Source organism: Hibiscus syriacus, unplaced genomic scaffold, assembly GCF_006381635.1.
Source record: "Hibiscus syriacus cultivar Baekdansim isolate YM2019G1 unplaced genomic scaffold, ASM638163v2 tig00112249_pilon, whole genome shotgun sequence".
In the NCBI taxonomy this organism is placed as follows: Eukaryota; Viridiplantae; Streptophyta; class Magnoliopsida; order Malvales; family Malvaceae; genus Hibiscus; species Hibiscus syriacus.
Window position 1 is genome coordinate 2,476,625 of NW_024063281.1, and position 14,706 is coordinate 2,491,330.

Sequence of the window (14,706 nt, forward strand, 5' to 3'; positions counted from 1 at the left end):
AAATTCTCGGAAAAACTGCTAAAAATTATTTTAAGCGATTTTGAGGCACTTACAAAGCTCGGTTCACAATTTTGAACGGCGGAGAGCTCGATTCTGAAACGTCGAAAACTTTGATGGTCTCACCCCTCCACGCGCCGGCGACGACGGAGAAACAGAGAACACCGGTGAACTCGGAACGATGCAAGGAACGCGATGGTGCGGAAGGTATCGTAAACAGATGATCGGGTCGTCGTGAATCGACGAAAAACCAACTGAAACCGAGTTATTACCGACGATACTTCCAACTGAAATTAACGACGAACGGCGACGATTCACGACGAAAGGTTTGAGGTGTTTTGTTTCTTGGTCGACAACGAACACGATGGTGGTTTCGGTTAGTCGATTGGAGGTCGGACGACGAGTAGATCGGAGTTCAAAGGTGAGTTGAGGGAGACGAGAAAAACTGGAAAATCTACAGAAAACACACGGGGAAGGAGTTATAATTCATCTCATAAATAAAAAGGGTTAAACTATGAGTTTAGCCACTGAATTTCCTGCACTTCTTAAAACGGTATGCCAACTTTAAAATTTTATAATTTAATCAACCATTTCTTTCAAAATACCAATTAAATCCAATACTTTATAATTTCTAAAAATTTAGCCCATAAATTGGGGTGTTATAGTCCCTAAACACAATCGTGATTTGATTAGATAAAACCAATTAATAACTTCGTTTTATAATTCTTCTTAGCCATTGATAACACACAAATACTACAAACACATTAATTCAAAATTTAGATTCTATAGATAAAATAACAACCCATATTACTACTCATACCGCTTAATGAGTCCAAACTAACTAATAACTCACCTCTCATATTCATACATGACAAAACTTATATATACTAAAAGACATGATACCTTAATCATACGTGGATGGACATGGTACCCGAACTCGATGGATTCTGATCTAATTCGCCCTGATAGAGTCAGTTTTTTTAGAAAAATTTTGGGTTTTGGTCGAGTTATGATTTAAGGTGAAAAATACCCGACTTGACATGATAGAGTAAATTTTAAAAAAATCGAGTTCGGGTCGAGTTTTTTAGAAGTCATATTTGGGTAGGGTTGGGTTGGTTTTAGGGTGAAAAATACCAAGGAATAATTGCTTTTATATCTATTTTTATATTATTTTTCAATTAAATTCATATTTTTATTGAATAAAAATATATTTTTTAATAAATATATTATTTCAAATCAGATCGAATTCAGATTTTATCTTAAAAATACAAGTTGTATGAAATAAAAATCCGACCGGCTCAACCTGACCCACACCCATATAATATACATACTTTATTTGCTTTTGAAATGCCCGCTTACTTTGACCAATTGTTTTAGAATAATTCCTCTTTGCATAAAGTAAAACAATAAGGCTTTTTATTATTGAGCAGGTATTTATATATATTACTAAATCAAATATTGTCAATGTTCTTAACTAATTATCACATATCCAATGGACTTTCATTTTCGCACTTGTTTGTAGGCCCGTTCTTGCCTTCTAATTCTAATATTTAAAATAATAGGCTATGGTCGTTATCGTTTTTCATTATTTGATAAGTAAAATTATTCGAAAAACAAACAATTTGACGTGGTAATGATTGTAAACTTTTAATAAATTAGGATAATGAATATTTCCATATTTTAACCATGCTCGATGTTTATGTTCCCGACCATATTAAACGTAACATTAAAAGTTAGACAATCAAAAATGAAAAGGATTAAATATATAAAAGGTGCCTAACGTATGTCACGGTTTCCAGTTTAGTGTCTAACGTTTATTTCGTTCCAAATTGGTGTCTAACGTTTCATTTCGTTACTCATTTAGTTGTCAACTGCGTTAATTTTCCCGTTAAGTAGCACGTGTCACAACCTGGTAATTTTAAAAATTTTATTTAAAATTAAATATATATATATATATATTAAAAAGAAAACATAAATTTGAAATAAAACCAAAACTTTTAAAACCTTCATTTCAACCCCTAAACCCACGCCGGCCGTCGCCTTTTGCCGTCGATGAAACTCCACCCGACCTCCCTTCCCCTCAGCGACCAAGACTCCCATGAAATCGTGACCAATCGAGAGTCGATTGACCATCAGAATCGCTTGGGATCGCGATTTTCATCATAGGGTTCGTGGATATAAAACGTTGATTCGTCATTGATCGGCTGTCGATCAGTCACAATTTCATGAGGGTTTTGGACCTTCGATTGGTCACGATTTCATGGGGGATTTTGGTCACCGAGGGGAAGGGAGATCGGGTGGAGTTTCGTCGATGGTAAAAGGCGGCGGCCGATGTGGGTTTAGGGTTTAAATGAAGGTTTTCAAAGTTTTGGGTTTATTTTAAAATTTGTGTTTTCTTTTTTAAAATATATATAATTTTAATTTCTTAATTTTAAATAAAAATTTTAAAATTAGCAGTTGTGACACGTGTCACTTAACGAGAAAATTAACGCCGTTGACGGTCTGAGTACCTAAATAAGTAACGGAGTGAAACGTTAGACACCAAACTGAAACAAAATAAGCGTTAGGTACTAAATTGAAACAACTGACATACGTTGGGAACCTTTTATATATTTAAGACAAATAAAAATACTAATATTTATTTTGATCTATTCAAAATTTTAATACAAGTTAGTTTGAGATTTTATTTTTACAAAAATTATAATTATTACGTTGGGGTATTAGAATTTATGTGTTTATTAAAAAAACACAGTATAAGGTTTTCATGTATTTAAGGTTAAAGTTTGAGTTTGAAACTTTAATCGAGTTAAGTTTGAGATTTTTTCCATTTCGAGATTTTATCAAATTCAATTAATGATTTCAACGAATAAACAAAAAAAATATTAGACTCACGAGTCTTCAGGTCGAGTCGAGTTAGAATCCCTTCTTGTGTTGAGGATCTTGTCAGACTTGGAAAGTTGATTTTGAGTCACTCAAGGGTGGAAAATGTATTGAGCAATTTGACTGATTTCATCGTCATGGAAGATTTATTAGCTTTTGTCCTTCCTGTTATGCTGCCTTTATCACATGGTATCATTCGCCAATGATCCTAACGTAGTTTTGTCCGCCACGAATCTCATCTATGATTTGTTTTTGACTGATTTGTTATTCCTCTCTTCATCTATGAAGTACGGAGACGACACTTCTTACATGTTTCAAGTACCCGAAACATCCCTTGATCAGGAACGACACGGGGACGTACCGAGGTTGTGCCACGGTGACAGGTACGTCTGACCAAGCTCGGGGCGGTCAACCCAATTCTGAGGATGTTTTGGGGGACGGCATATGACTATCACATGCGTTCCCGAAGTAATTATGTCATTTTACATTAAAAATAAAAAAATAAACAAAACCTAATTTTGACTTTTTAAGAAGCACAGGGCAGTAAAATCTCAGCATTTGCGCCTATACATAGCATTTTACATAGCCATGCTAAGAACAGCTTTGAAGACTAGAGTTGTTTTGTGTATATATAGAGCATTTGGGGTTGATGTTTTCTTTTCAGTTTGTGGATGTTGCTGCCTTTCAAGCTGTTTGAGAATGATTGAAAACTCGAGTCGAATTTCATTTTCTTTTCCGTTAAGCATGGAATTAATCTTTGGTTCTGCATTTATGTATTAGTGGGTGTATTTGTCTTTGCTTTGTTTGCGTGGGTGAAAAGGTTTTGTTGGGTTTAGTTGCATAATTCAGGCTTTGTTTGCGTGGGTGAAAAAATAGATGCGGATACTTGCCTTGAGTATGTGTTGGAGTAGGAACCGCTAATACAGGTGCAGTGTGTGTAGAATTCTTTTTATACTTTTGGGTAATTTACAAATTTAGTAATTAAACTTTACTCTCTTCTATTCAATTTCTTATGTGAATATAATACATTGCGTTTTTTGGTCACTTATTCATTTCCTAACTATCGACGTAATGACATGACTTTTTTATTTTATTTTTTTAATGGATAAATTATAAATTTAATTACTGAATTTAACTCTCTCTTATTTCACTTTTTTTAATTAATGTTTGTGTATGCTCTTGAGAAGATGCAACTTCTGGATAATGTCATCCAAATGCATAGGTAAATTTCCGGCTCGAACATTAATCTTATGTCTGATTCTAGTCACTGGTCAGGGTAAATTTGTATATTCAGTTTAGTTACTTTCATCTGTTCACTCATGAAGACCACAGAAGTCGATTTATCTCTCTGATTGCATCTATGTGAGTGCCTGGTAACAACAAACATAACAAAGGAACCCGAGACGAAGAGATGTTCATGTGATTAATTCTGTCCACCGTTTTCACCGTAGCCGGGGCTGCTATATCTAACCATTGGAAATACCGAGAATTGTTGAACTTTTCACTCCATCCAAAACTGAACATGAACATTACTTACAAGGAGACATCCAAAACTGAATATCAAAAAAATCAAAATGAAGATTTAACCCTCCGTAAAGGATCCCAACAGAAATAGAACGGTAAACGAGGTCCCATAAAGAATCAAGATGGAGAATAAATATCATGTAGAATCAGGACATGGAATAATTCCTATGCCAATATCAGAAATGCATCAACATACAAATTAATGATGATGTCACATTATTCCTAAGTCAGATATGTCACGTAAATATAAATATATACATATAATCAGTTCACGAACATGTTTATAGATAGCAACATATAACATAACATGTTAAATATATCGAATAGGTCAGTGGACACACCTATAAGAGATAATCAATATCGGCTAGGCCTTACATTTCCCACTATCAGTAGTATTAATCCTGCAGATTGAGAATCTAAAACAATACTCTTCCATAAATGCAGATGCCAATAATCTAAACAGAAATATACTATAAAATCATTAATCTAATACTTACACGTATTTCGAGACGATTGAGCAGACTCGACTGAATATAATGAGAGTGGTCAGGGTCTATTGATGAGCGATCTAGAGACATGAGGATACCAATTAAAATTTGTTGATCGTTTCAATTCTTAAAATCTCAAAATATTCACAAAATTGGTTCTTTACCTTGAATCCTCCGATTCATTCCATTAAACTTCAAGGAAAGAGCTTGATTTATTGGTCCAATTAAATTCCTCTGTAGGCAGCTTCCTGGAAAATACAGGAATATTGGTATTTTTTTGACGCGTTTCTGTGAAAAGGAATTTAAAGTCCTTTTATTCGCATCATTTTGTCCAATTTCTCAAAAGCAGCTTCTTCCTCTCTTGCTATCTCTTGTATCTGTCTACTAATCACAGTATCCATTCTCTTTCCTCTTAATGGCTGCTTCTTCTTCTTCTTGTCATTTGAAGTATCAAGTTTTCTTGAGCTTCAGAGGTGAAGACACGCGCCTAAACTTCACCAGCCATCTCCGAAAAGCTCTGAAAGACACCGGCATGAACGTCTTCTTCGATGAAGATAAACTGGAGAAAGGGGAGCAGCTTTCACCGGCACTTTCCCAAGCAATAGCAGCTTCAAATCTCTCAATAGTAGTCTTGTCTGTCGACTATGCTTCTTCCAAATCATGCTTAGCCGAACTCTGTGACATCATGGGTCGCAAGGGAACTCAACAACATACTGTTCTTCCATCTTTTACCATGTTGATCCTTCTCATGTCCGAAACATTGTTGGAAGTTTTAAGGCATCCTTTGAAGAGCATGAATCGAATAGGCCACTTGATGAAGTGAATCGATGGAGAGATGCCTTTGTTGAAATCGGCAAATTAAAAGGGTGGCATATACAAGGCGGTAAACTCGATAGGTAACCATATACACTATACATATTTATCTTCTTATATTTGACATGTCGTTGAGTATGTCATAAAAGAATTGAATAGCAAGTCTAAAAGTGTTTCTAAAGAATTAGTTGGAATAGATGATCAGAAAAAATATCTTGCAGCTAATCGAGGAAGAAGATAGTCGAATAATAGGACTTTGGGGAATGGTGGTATTGGCAAGACTTCCCTTGCTGAAGCTGTCTATAATGAAATCTCTCCAAAGTTTCAATGTCGTTTCTTCCTTCAAGATGTTAGAGAGAAAATAGAAAACACAGGGGAAGGAATCTTTACGAAATGAACTTCTTTCCAAACTATTGAACTCGAAAACTTGTGTAGACACCCCCTCCATAAGTTCCCTCTCAACCCAACAGAGGCTCAATAATATAAAAGTAATCGTCGTCCTTGATGATGTTAGTGACTCAGAGCAGATAGATCTTATGGGTGTAGAACATTTTGGTGATGGAAGTAAAATTATCATAACATCCAGAGATAGGCAAGTAATTACGAATGGAGGAGCTGACAAAATACATAAGGTGAATAAGTTAAACGAGGATGACTCTCTTCAACTCTTTTCTACATTTGCATTTAAGTCGTTGAATCTTGCTCCTGATTTTCGAGATCTATCGAATAATTTTTTGTGGTACGCAGAAGGCAGTCCACTTGCTCTTAAAGTTTTGGGTTCTAAACTATATAAAAAATCTAGAAAAGAGTGGGAAAGTGAGGTGGGCAAGCTCAAGGAATATGCAAAACCAAAGATTTCACAGATTTTGATGAGTAGTTTTGAAGAGTTGGATGAGCAAGAGAAGAATATATTTCTCGACATAGCTTGCGTCTTGAAAGGGGAATCCAAGAAAAAAGTAGAAGAAATTCTAAGTTGCTTGTATGAGGATGAGGGTGCAATGAGTGGAATAAGCGATTTGCTTGATAAGTGTCTAATTGAAGTGAATTCCAATGGGGTGATTTGCATGCATGATATGCTTGAAGAGATGGGAAAAGACATTGTTCGCCGAGAATCTAAAGATCCTGGAGAGCGCAGTAGGTTATGGAGTCTTAAAGACATGATCCAAGTGCTCAAATATAATAAAGTAAGCGTTAGTTGTATCTATATTCCTTTTTTTCCTTCCATATTTGTGTGATTTTAATTGAAATTTATATTTGATATAATGTCAATATATAAATTAATTTAGTTATATGTTGTCATCTGTCAAATTGTTTCAAATATTTGAACTATCATTTCAAAAAGTAAAATATTTATTTACTTACTATACATATAATGACCAATGTTTTAGGGTATAACATGGAATCTACTCAAGTTGTACTGTGTTAGTGAAATACCTAATTCGTTGCTTATAAAATAGAGAACGTATTTGTGTTGTCTAAAACTTTTAGTAATAAAAAGATGTCTGATTAGTCTAAGCGTTTCTTGGTATAATTATATTTTGTAATGAGTAATTTTAATGAAATGTTCATATAATTTTGTCTGTAACGAAACTCGTTAAATTGTTTCTTGTTATTAGGTGAATAAATCAATTGAAGGAATAAAGCTTTTCGTGAGTCGACTTGAAGACCAGCTGTTATTATATTCTGGTTTTGAGAAGATGCATAATCTTAGATATATCATCCTTTATACATGTCCGTTCTCTGTTAATAGTGCATCTTTTTCTGATGAGCTAAGGTATCTTCATTGGGACTTTTGTCCCTTGAAATGCTTATCATCAAATTTTAATCCAAAGAATCTTGTTGTGTTGAAACTAAGAGAGAGCTTCATAGAACAACTTTGGAAGGAAGATCATCAGGTATTTCATGTTTTTGTTTTTATTTTCGATACATCCAAAATAAGTGGATAATGCAATTATTTTATATTTTCAATGTACAGGATCTTGTTAATTTAAGGTCAATTGACCTTTCTGGTTGCAAGAGTCTAGTGGAGATCCCTAATCTATCAGGAGCCATCAAGCTTCAAAGCCTTTGCTGCAATGGGTGTGAAAGTTTGGTTGAACTACTTTCCCTCAACCAGTTGGAATCTCTTGAAAGCCTCGACCTTTCTGGTTGCAAGAGTCTTGGGAAGATCCCTAATCTATCAGAAGCCATAAAGCTTCAAAGCCTTTGCTGCAATGGGTGTGAAAGTTTGGTTGAACTACCTTCCCTTAACCAGTTGGAATCTCTTGAAAGCCTTGACCTTTCTGGTTGCAAGAGTCTGGGGAAGATCCCCAATCTATCAGGAGCCATCAAGCTTCAAAGCCTTTGCTGCAATGGGTGTGAAAGTTTGGTTGAACTACCTTCCCTCAACCAGTTGGCATCTCTTAAAGAGCTTGGTCTGGAGGAATGTCATAATCTTAAGAAGTTTCCTGAGCTCCCAAATAATCTCTCTGAGTTAGATTTAAGGTACACTGGAATAGAACAAGTGTCGGATTCGATTCAGCATCTTGTTGGACTTAGAAAGTTGAGTTTGAGTCACTCGAGGGTGGAAACTGTATCGAGCAATATTTCAAAGTTGGAATCCCTTAACGTTTTGGAACTTGAGTATTGCGTAAGGCTTACAACACTCTCAAAGCTTCCACGATATCTGCGGTGCTTGAATGCAAATTATTGCCGCTCATTGAAGAAAGTATCCTTCACCGATCATAATTCCAATTCATTCTTTTCTTTACATGATGGTGATGACACTCCTCGTGATGAAAAGGTTTCCATGTCATTCCTTAATTGCTTCAAGCTGAATCTACATTCAATTAAAAATATTGAGAGAAACGCGGTGCTTCAAATTCAATCCCTAGCACAGAGATGGGCAAGGAGGCAAGGGAGGGGTTCTTTTGGAAATCAATTTTTTTGTTGTTTCCCAGGAAATGAAGTCCAGCAAATGAGTTTGAGCATCGAACCGTGAATCCTGGGTTAAATTTAAAGATAGCCCCAAATGCGTGTAGTGGGAGCAGATTCTTGGCATTTGCTTTATGCTTTTTGGCTCATCCCCTGTTTGTAGTCGGAGATGTTGGATTTATCTGTAAATACCAACTGACAGCTTCCAGTGGTGAAAAGTTCATGAGAGAGAGTCGCGTTTCTTGGAGAGAGGACATGGGCTACATACACAAAGGTCATGTGTTCATTGTGTTTAATAAGGATATGATTATAAGAGACAATGATTATGAGGAGGCATCATTTGAGTCCTACAACGAAGGTCAACTTGGTAGACAATATTCACCGTTGGAATGGGGTGTTCATGTATTTATGTGGATGCAGAGAGTTATAACATTAGTGATGTGATGATTTGTGATAAAAGAAGTAGATTTAGGTATTGGAGGTGAACAAGGGGATGGAGGGAGTTTTCACTTCTTTTAATCATTGTTTGTGTACGCAGATGCAACTTCACAATATTGCCATCCAAATGCATTGGTAAATTTCCAAATTGAAAACTACTCTTACTTTGTGATTCTGATTAGGGTCCTTAAGAATTTAATTGCTTCTGATGCCAGTAATGCAGAAGTTATCACTATCAATGTAATTGATAATAGACTAATTAGAAATTAAGACTAATGTGAAATTTTATTTATTAAGGTTGTGATCTATAGTAACGAGGGATCCAAAAATAATTTTAAAGATGAGAATACATATATATTAACAACATCGTAAAATATTTGTGTATGATGGACACATAAAATTCCAAGATGGATTTGACCGATATAATAGATAATTAATCGAAGAAAATTTAAATTTTAAGATGGACAACAAGACGTGGATATGTCATTGTCCTTAAAATACATATGATATATCTTTGATGATCAGTTTATGGATGAATTCAAACACTCTTTCATATTTAATCTTTTGTTCTTGATAATATGATGCGATATATTTTTAGTGATCAAGTTTTATATCATGTCAGAGTTCCATATGATGTACCTTTGAATCCTAAATTAATCTTATATGATTTGGACTTCAAATATTAATGTCATCCTTTGACTTCAAATATTAATGTCATCCTTTGACTTCAAATATTAATGTCATCCTTTGACTTCAAATATTACAAGTCATCCTTTGAAATGTTGTTTGTTTTTTCTTTCTTTTTAATCTTTCTTTATATAATTAAATGTAGAAATATTATAAAATAATGAAAGCGTAATTTATCAAGTAAACATGACAATGATCTTATATTTACAAATATTATTAAAAAAAACAAGAGTAGTTTACCTTGTAAACTTGACAATGCTCTTATCTTTATAAAAAACCTTTCTTCCTAGACCGTTACCCCATTGCATATGGGAATAGAGTTTTGTTGTTGTTGTTGTTGTTTCTTCATAAAATTAAATATAGAGATATTATAAGAAAATGAAGCGTGGTTTATAAGTAAACTTGACAAATCTCTTATTTTTATAATAAGAGTTAATTGTATTACATGTTCTCGAAATATGACTCTCTTTTCAAATTGGCCCTAAACTTTTAAATAATTCAATTTCATTCCTAAACTATGATTATCATACTAAATTAGTTTTTTAACTTTTGAATATTTTAATTTCATCCCTAAATTATGTCATTCATTCTAAATTGGTCCTCAAAGATTTTGTACATTCTAATTTCATCACAAACTATACGCATATATTGATCACAACCCTTGTTAATAAAATCGTTAGGTCAAGTTATATTATTATATGTAAAAAATAGGTTAAACCATGGTTGAAACTAATTACATAATTGGGTGAATTTGTGGATGAAATTGCAATATTCAAAAGTTTGGGGGATCGGTTTAAAAAGAGGGTCATAGTTAGGGATGAAATTAGAATGATCAAAAGCTTAAGAACTAATTTAGAATGAGAGTCAACATTTAGGGATAAAATTGAAATATTGAAATGTTTAAGGACCAATTTAAAATTAGAAGTTTACAATCGAATTATTTTGCTCACTCGATCGTTTTCTCTCTAACAATTGATGATGTGACATTTTTTTATTATTTAATATAGACTAATTAAAAAATAAAATAAAAACAGAAGGTGGTCGGATGCCACTGTAGGCCACCATCAACCACTGTAAATGGTGGTCGTTTTTCCTAAAATGGGATGAGTCGCTTCGTCTCGACACCTTGAGTCTGTATCCGACCATTTTGTCAAAACTTGTTTCGAAGTCCACGAATTTGAGATTGAAAATGAGAAACTGAAACATTTCAGTTCAAATTGAAGGGTTTTGGGATATTTTTTGGTGAAACAACCACATATTCGGACTCAGGAGGTCGAGACGAACCGACCCATGAAATTTAGGACTGAACGGCCACCATATACTATGGTCGACGCTGACCAGAATGAAATTGATGTGGTGGCGGACAGAGAGAAAATAAGAAGAGAAGAAAAAAAAGGATAAATTACACTATGAGCATATGATTATAAGAGACAATAATTATTATGAGACATCATTTCAGTTCTACATCAAAGGTCAACTTGGTAGAAATCGTTTTGGAGAAAAAAACTACAGTGTTGGAACGTGGAGTTCATGTATTTTATGTGGATGCAGAGAGTAATAGCATTAGTGATGTGATTAGTTGTGATGCTAAAAGAAGATTTAGCTATGGGTGGTGGTGAACAAGGGGATGGAGGGACTTTTCACTTCTTTTAATCTTTTTTTGTGTATGCAGATGCAACTTCACAATATTGCCATCCAAATGCATTGGTAAATTTCCAAATTGAAAACTACCCTTCCTTTGTGATTCTAGTTAGGGTAAATTTGCACCTTAAGAATTTAACTGCTTCTGATGCCAGTAATGCAGAAGTTATCACGATCAAGTTCCCTTGAATTTGTGTCCCTACCATGGAAAGAAGCTGCTTGCAGACAGAATTGATGGTATATTTATTGGGAGTGTTACCCCTTCAAATCCTTGTCACCAAGTTTTAATCCAAAGAATCTTGAGTTGGAACTAAGATTTGGCTGAATGCAACAACTTTGAAATGAAGTTCATCATGTATTTTATATATATATTTTTATTTTTTTTTTTTTTTTATACGGTCTATAATAAGTCGATAATATGTGGTAGTTATTTTATATTGGGTAAACTACTAATATGACCACTTAACTATGAGATTGGTGTCGATATAGTCATCATACTTTCAATTTTGCTGCTGCTGCCACCAACCCTGATCGTTAATCAATTGCTTCCTCTACTACCGCAGCATGTGATTTGTCGTTGATCCAAAATTACTACATGTATCCGATCTCAAACTTTTACTCCATCACAACGGAGCTCACCGTCGACTGTCATTAAGTTCCATTTGTCGCTGTTGTTTGTACAACAGTAGTTTACTACGTAGATAGATTTTGCTGCTGTTGTTTGTACAAAAAGTACAACATGTGTGCTAATTCGGAAAAACTAAAAAGAATTCAGTCTCTTCAAGAAAATATAACCCAGCGGATAGTGGTAAAATATGTAGATACGTAATAGTTAACTAATTTTTAATTGATAATAGATTGTAATGCTAATTTTTATTTATTAAGTTTGTGATCTCTTGTAGTAGTGACGATCCAAAAATAATTTACGGATGAATTCAAATACTCTTTCACATTAAATATTTTGTCGTTAATAATATGATATGATGTATTTTTAGTGATTAAGTTTTATCATGTCAGAGTTTGATATGACAACCTTTCTTCGTAGAATTAAATTCTTATCTTTATAAAAACCTTTCTTCATAGAATTAAATGCAAAAATATTATTAAAAAATGAAGCGTAGTTTACCAAGCAAACTTGACAATGTTATTATCTTTATAAAACCTTTCTTCATAGAATTAAATTTAGATATATTATAAGAAAATGAAGCGTAGTTTAGCAAGTAAACTTGACAAAGCTCTTATCTTTATAATAAGAATTAATCACATCAGATGTCCTCGAAGTATGACACTTATTTCAAATTGGTCCCTAAACTTTTAAGTGTTTCAATTTCATTCCTAAACTATGATTATCATTCTAATTAGTCCTTAAACTTTTGAATATTTCAATTTCATCATCAAACTATGACATTCATTCTAAATTGATCCTCAAATTTTTTTCACATTCTAATTTCATCCCAAACTATACGTATATATTAATCACAACCCTTGTTAATAAAATTGTTAAGCCAAGTTATATTATATGTCTGGGGGAAAACAAAATTTAGGTTAAACTGTAGTTGAAACTAATTATATATTGTGTGAATTTGGGGATTAAATGGGAATATTTTAAAGTTTGGGGATTGATTTAGAAAGAGGGTCCTAATTTAGGGATGAAATTTGAATATTCAAAAGTTTAAGGACTAATTTAAGTCATAATTTAGGGATGAAATTGAAATATTAAAAAGTTTAAGGACCAATTCAAGATGAGAGTTATAGTTTAGGGACCTTCTTAATTTATTTTATTCAATATTTTTTCTTGGGATCGCCATTTGCAGTATATTTTCATAAACATTAGAAAGGAATGCTAACATCTTACACTTCACATTAGCTCTATTAAACTTTATTATGGCCGCTATCCCTCTTCGAAAACCAGAGCTTAGACCAATGGAACGATAAAGTAATTCAAAATAACATGGTGATTAAAATAGGAGTAATTCAAAAATTTGAGTGATTAAGTTAAAAAATTTAAGAGTTCAGTGACCAAAATAAAAGAGAGAAGATAGTTGAGTGATGAACAACATGAATTAATGGAACCTTTGGTCAAATGGCCACATTGAGGGTTTTTTTTTTAGTTGGAGGGTCACATTGATCCAAAAAATAGGATGAGGGCTAACATTGAAAGGGGAAAAAAGGAATTCACTCCAATAAGAAAGGGGAATTAGAGTTTTTTTTTTCTATTAATTTGGGTTATTACAAGGCAATATTTATTCAAATATAACTCTCAACCATTTGATATTATAAACTCATACCAACATTTATGGTGTTTGAACCTGAGACCTCAACGAATAACAAGAATTCATTTACCATCGAGATCGCTTGATTTGTGTGGGGAATTAGAGTTTTTTTTTTTTGAAAAGTGATTTGAATTATGTTCCAATGGCATCAAGAATGATTACAGACTTAATACATTCCAATTCATCGTAGTAAAACTAATATGGATTGGGATTAGCAATTTGCTAGATAAGTGCCTACTTCATATGGGTTTTGATGGACAAATTTCTATGCATGATATGCTTGAGGAGATGGGGAAGGACATTGTTCGCCGAGAATCTAAAGATCCTAGAAAGTGCAGTAGATTATGGAGTCTCTCTGACATAAATCAAATGCTCAAAGATAATAAAGTATGAGTTAATTATATGTATTTTTCTTTTCTTTTTTTACATATTTGTGTGATTTTAATTGAAATTTATACTTGATATAATGTCAATATAAATTCATTTAGCTATATGTTGTTTGTTATTATCAGGTGAATAAATCAATTGAAGGAATAAAGCTTTTCGTTTAGCGAATTGAAGAGCTGCTGTTAATGATTACTGCATTCCGATCTCAAATTTTGACTCCATGACAACAGAGCTCGCGTCGACTATCATGTCGTTCCATTTGTCGCTGTTGTTAGTACAACAGTTGTTCACTCCGTCAATTGATTTTGCCTCTGTTGTTTGAACAAAAGTACAACATGTGTGTCAATTCGGAAAAAACTAAAATGAATTCAGTCTCTTCAAGAAAATATAACCCACCGGACTTCACCGTCTAAAATCAATCGTAAAATATGGTTCACATTTAGGGATGGTGGTAAAGAATACACCAAATATGTGTAGATACGTAAATAATTAAGTACTTTGTAATTGATAATAGACTAATTAGAAATTAAGACTAACGTGAAATTTTATTTATTAAGGTTGTGATCTATAGTATGACGGATCCAAAAACAATTTTAAAGATGAGAATACATATATATTAACAACAGCGTAAAATATTTGTGCATGATGAACAAAAATAAAATTCC

The 14,706-nt window shown here is 33.4% G+C and overlaps 2 protein-coding genes across 2 annotated transcripts; both read left to right on the forward strand.

Annotated features, from left to right (window-relative positions):
* Window positions 1-5,241: 5,241 nt before the first annotated feature.
* On the forward strand, window positions 5,242-5,791 carry LOC120176683 (TMV resistance protein N-like). Its single transcript, XM_039183064.1, has one exon. It carries the CDS (start codon window positions 5,305-5,307, stop codon window positions 5,710-5,712), a length of 408 nt encoding a protein of 135 aa, XP_039038995.1. The 5' UTR covers window positions 5,242-5,304; the 3' UTR covers window positions 5,713-5,791.
* A 186-nt stretch (window positions 5,792-5,977) lies between these two features.
* LOC120176681 (disease resistance protein RPP2B-like) lies at window positions 5,978-9,192 on the forward strand. The gene is made up of 3 exons (XM_039183062.1): window positions 5,978-6,886; window positions 7,319-7,597; window positions 7,678-9,192. The coding sequence occupies exons 1-3, from the start codon at window positions 6,239-6,241 to the stop codon at window positions 8,680-8,682; spliced, it is 1,932 nt and encodes a 643-aa protein (XP_039038993.1). The 5' UTR covers window positions 5,978-6,238; the 3' UTR covers window positions 8,683-9,192.
* Window positions 9,193-14,706: the final 5,514 nt, after the last annotated feature.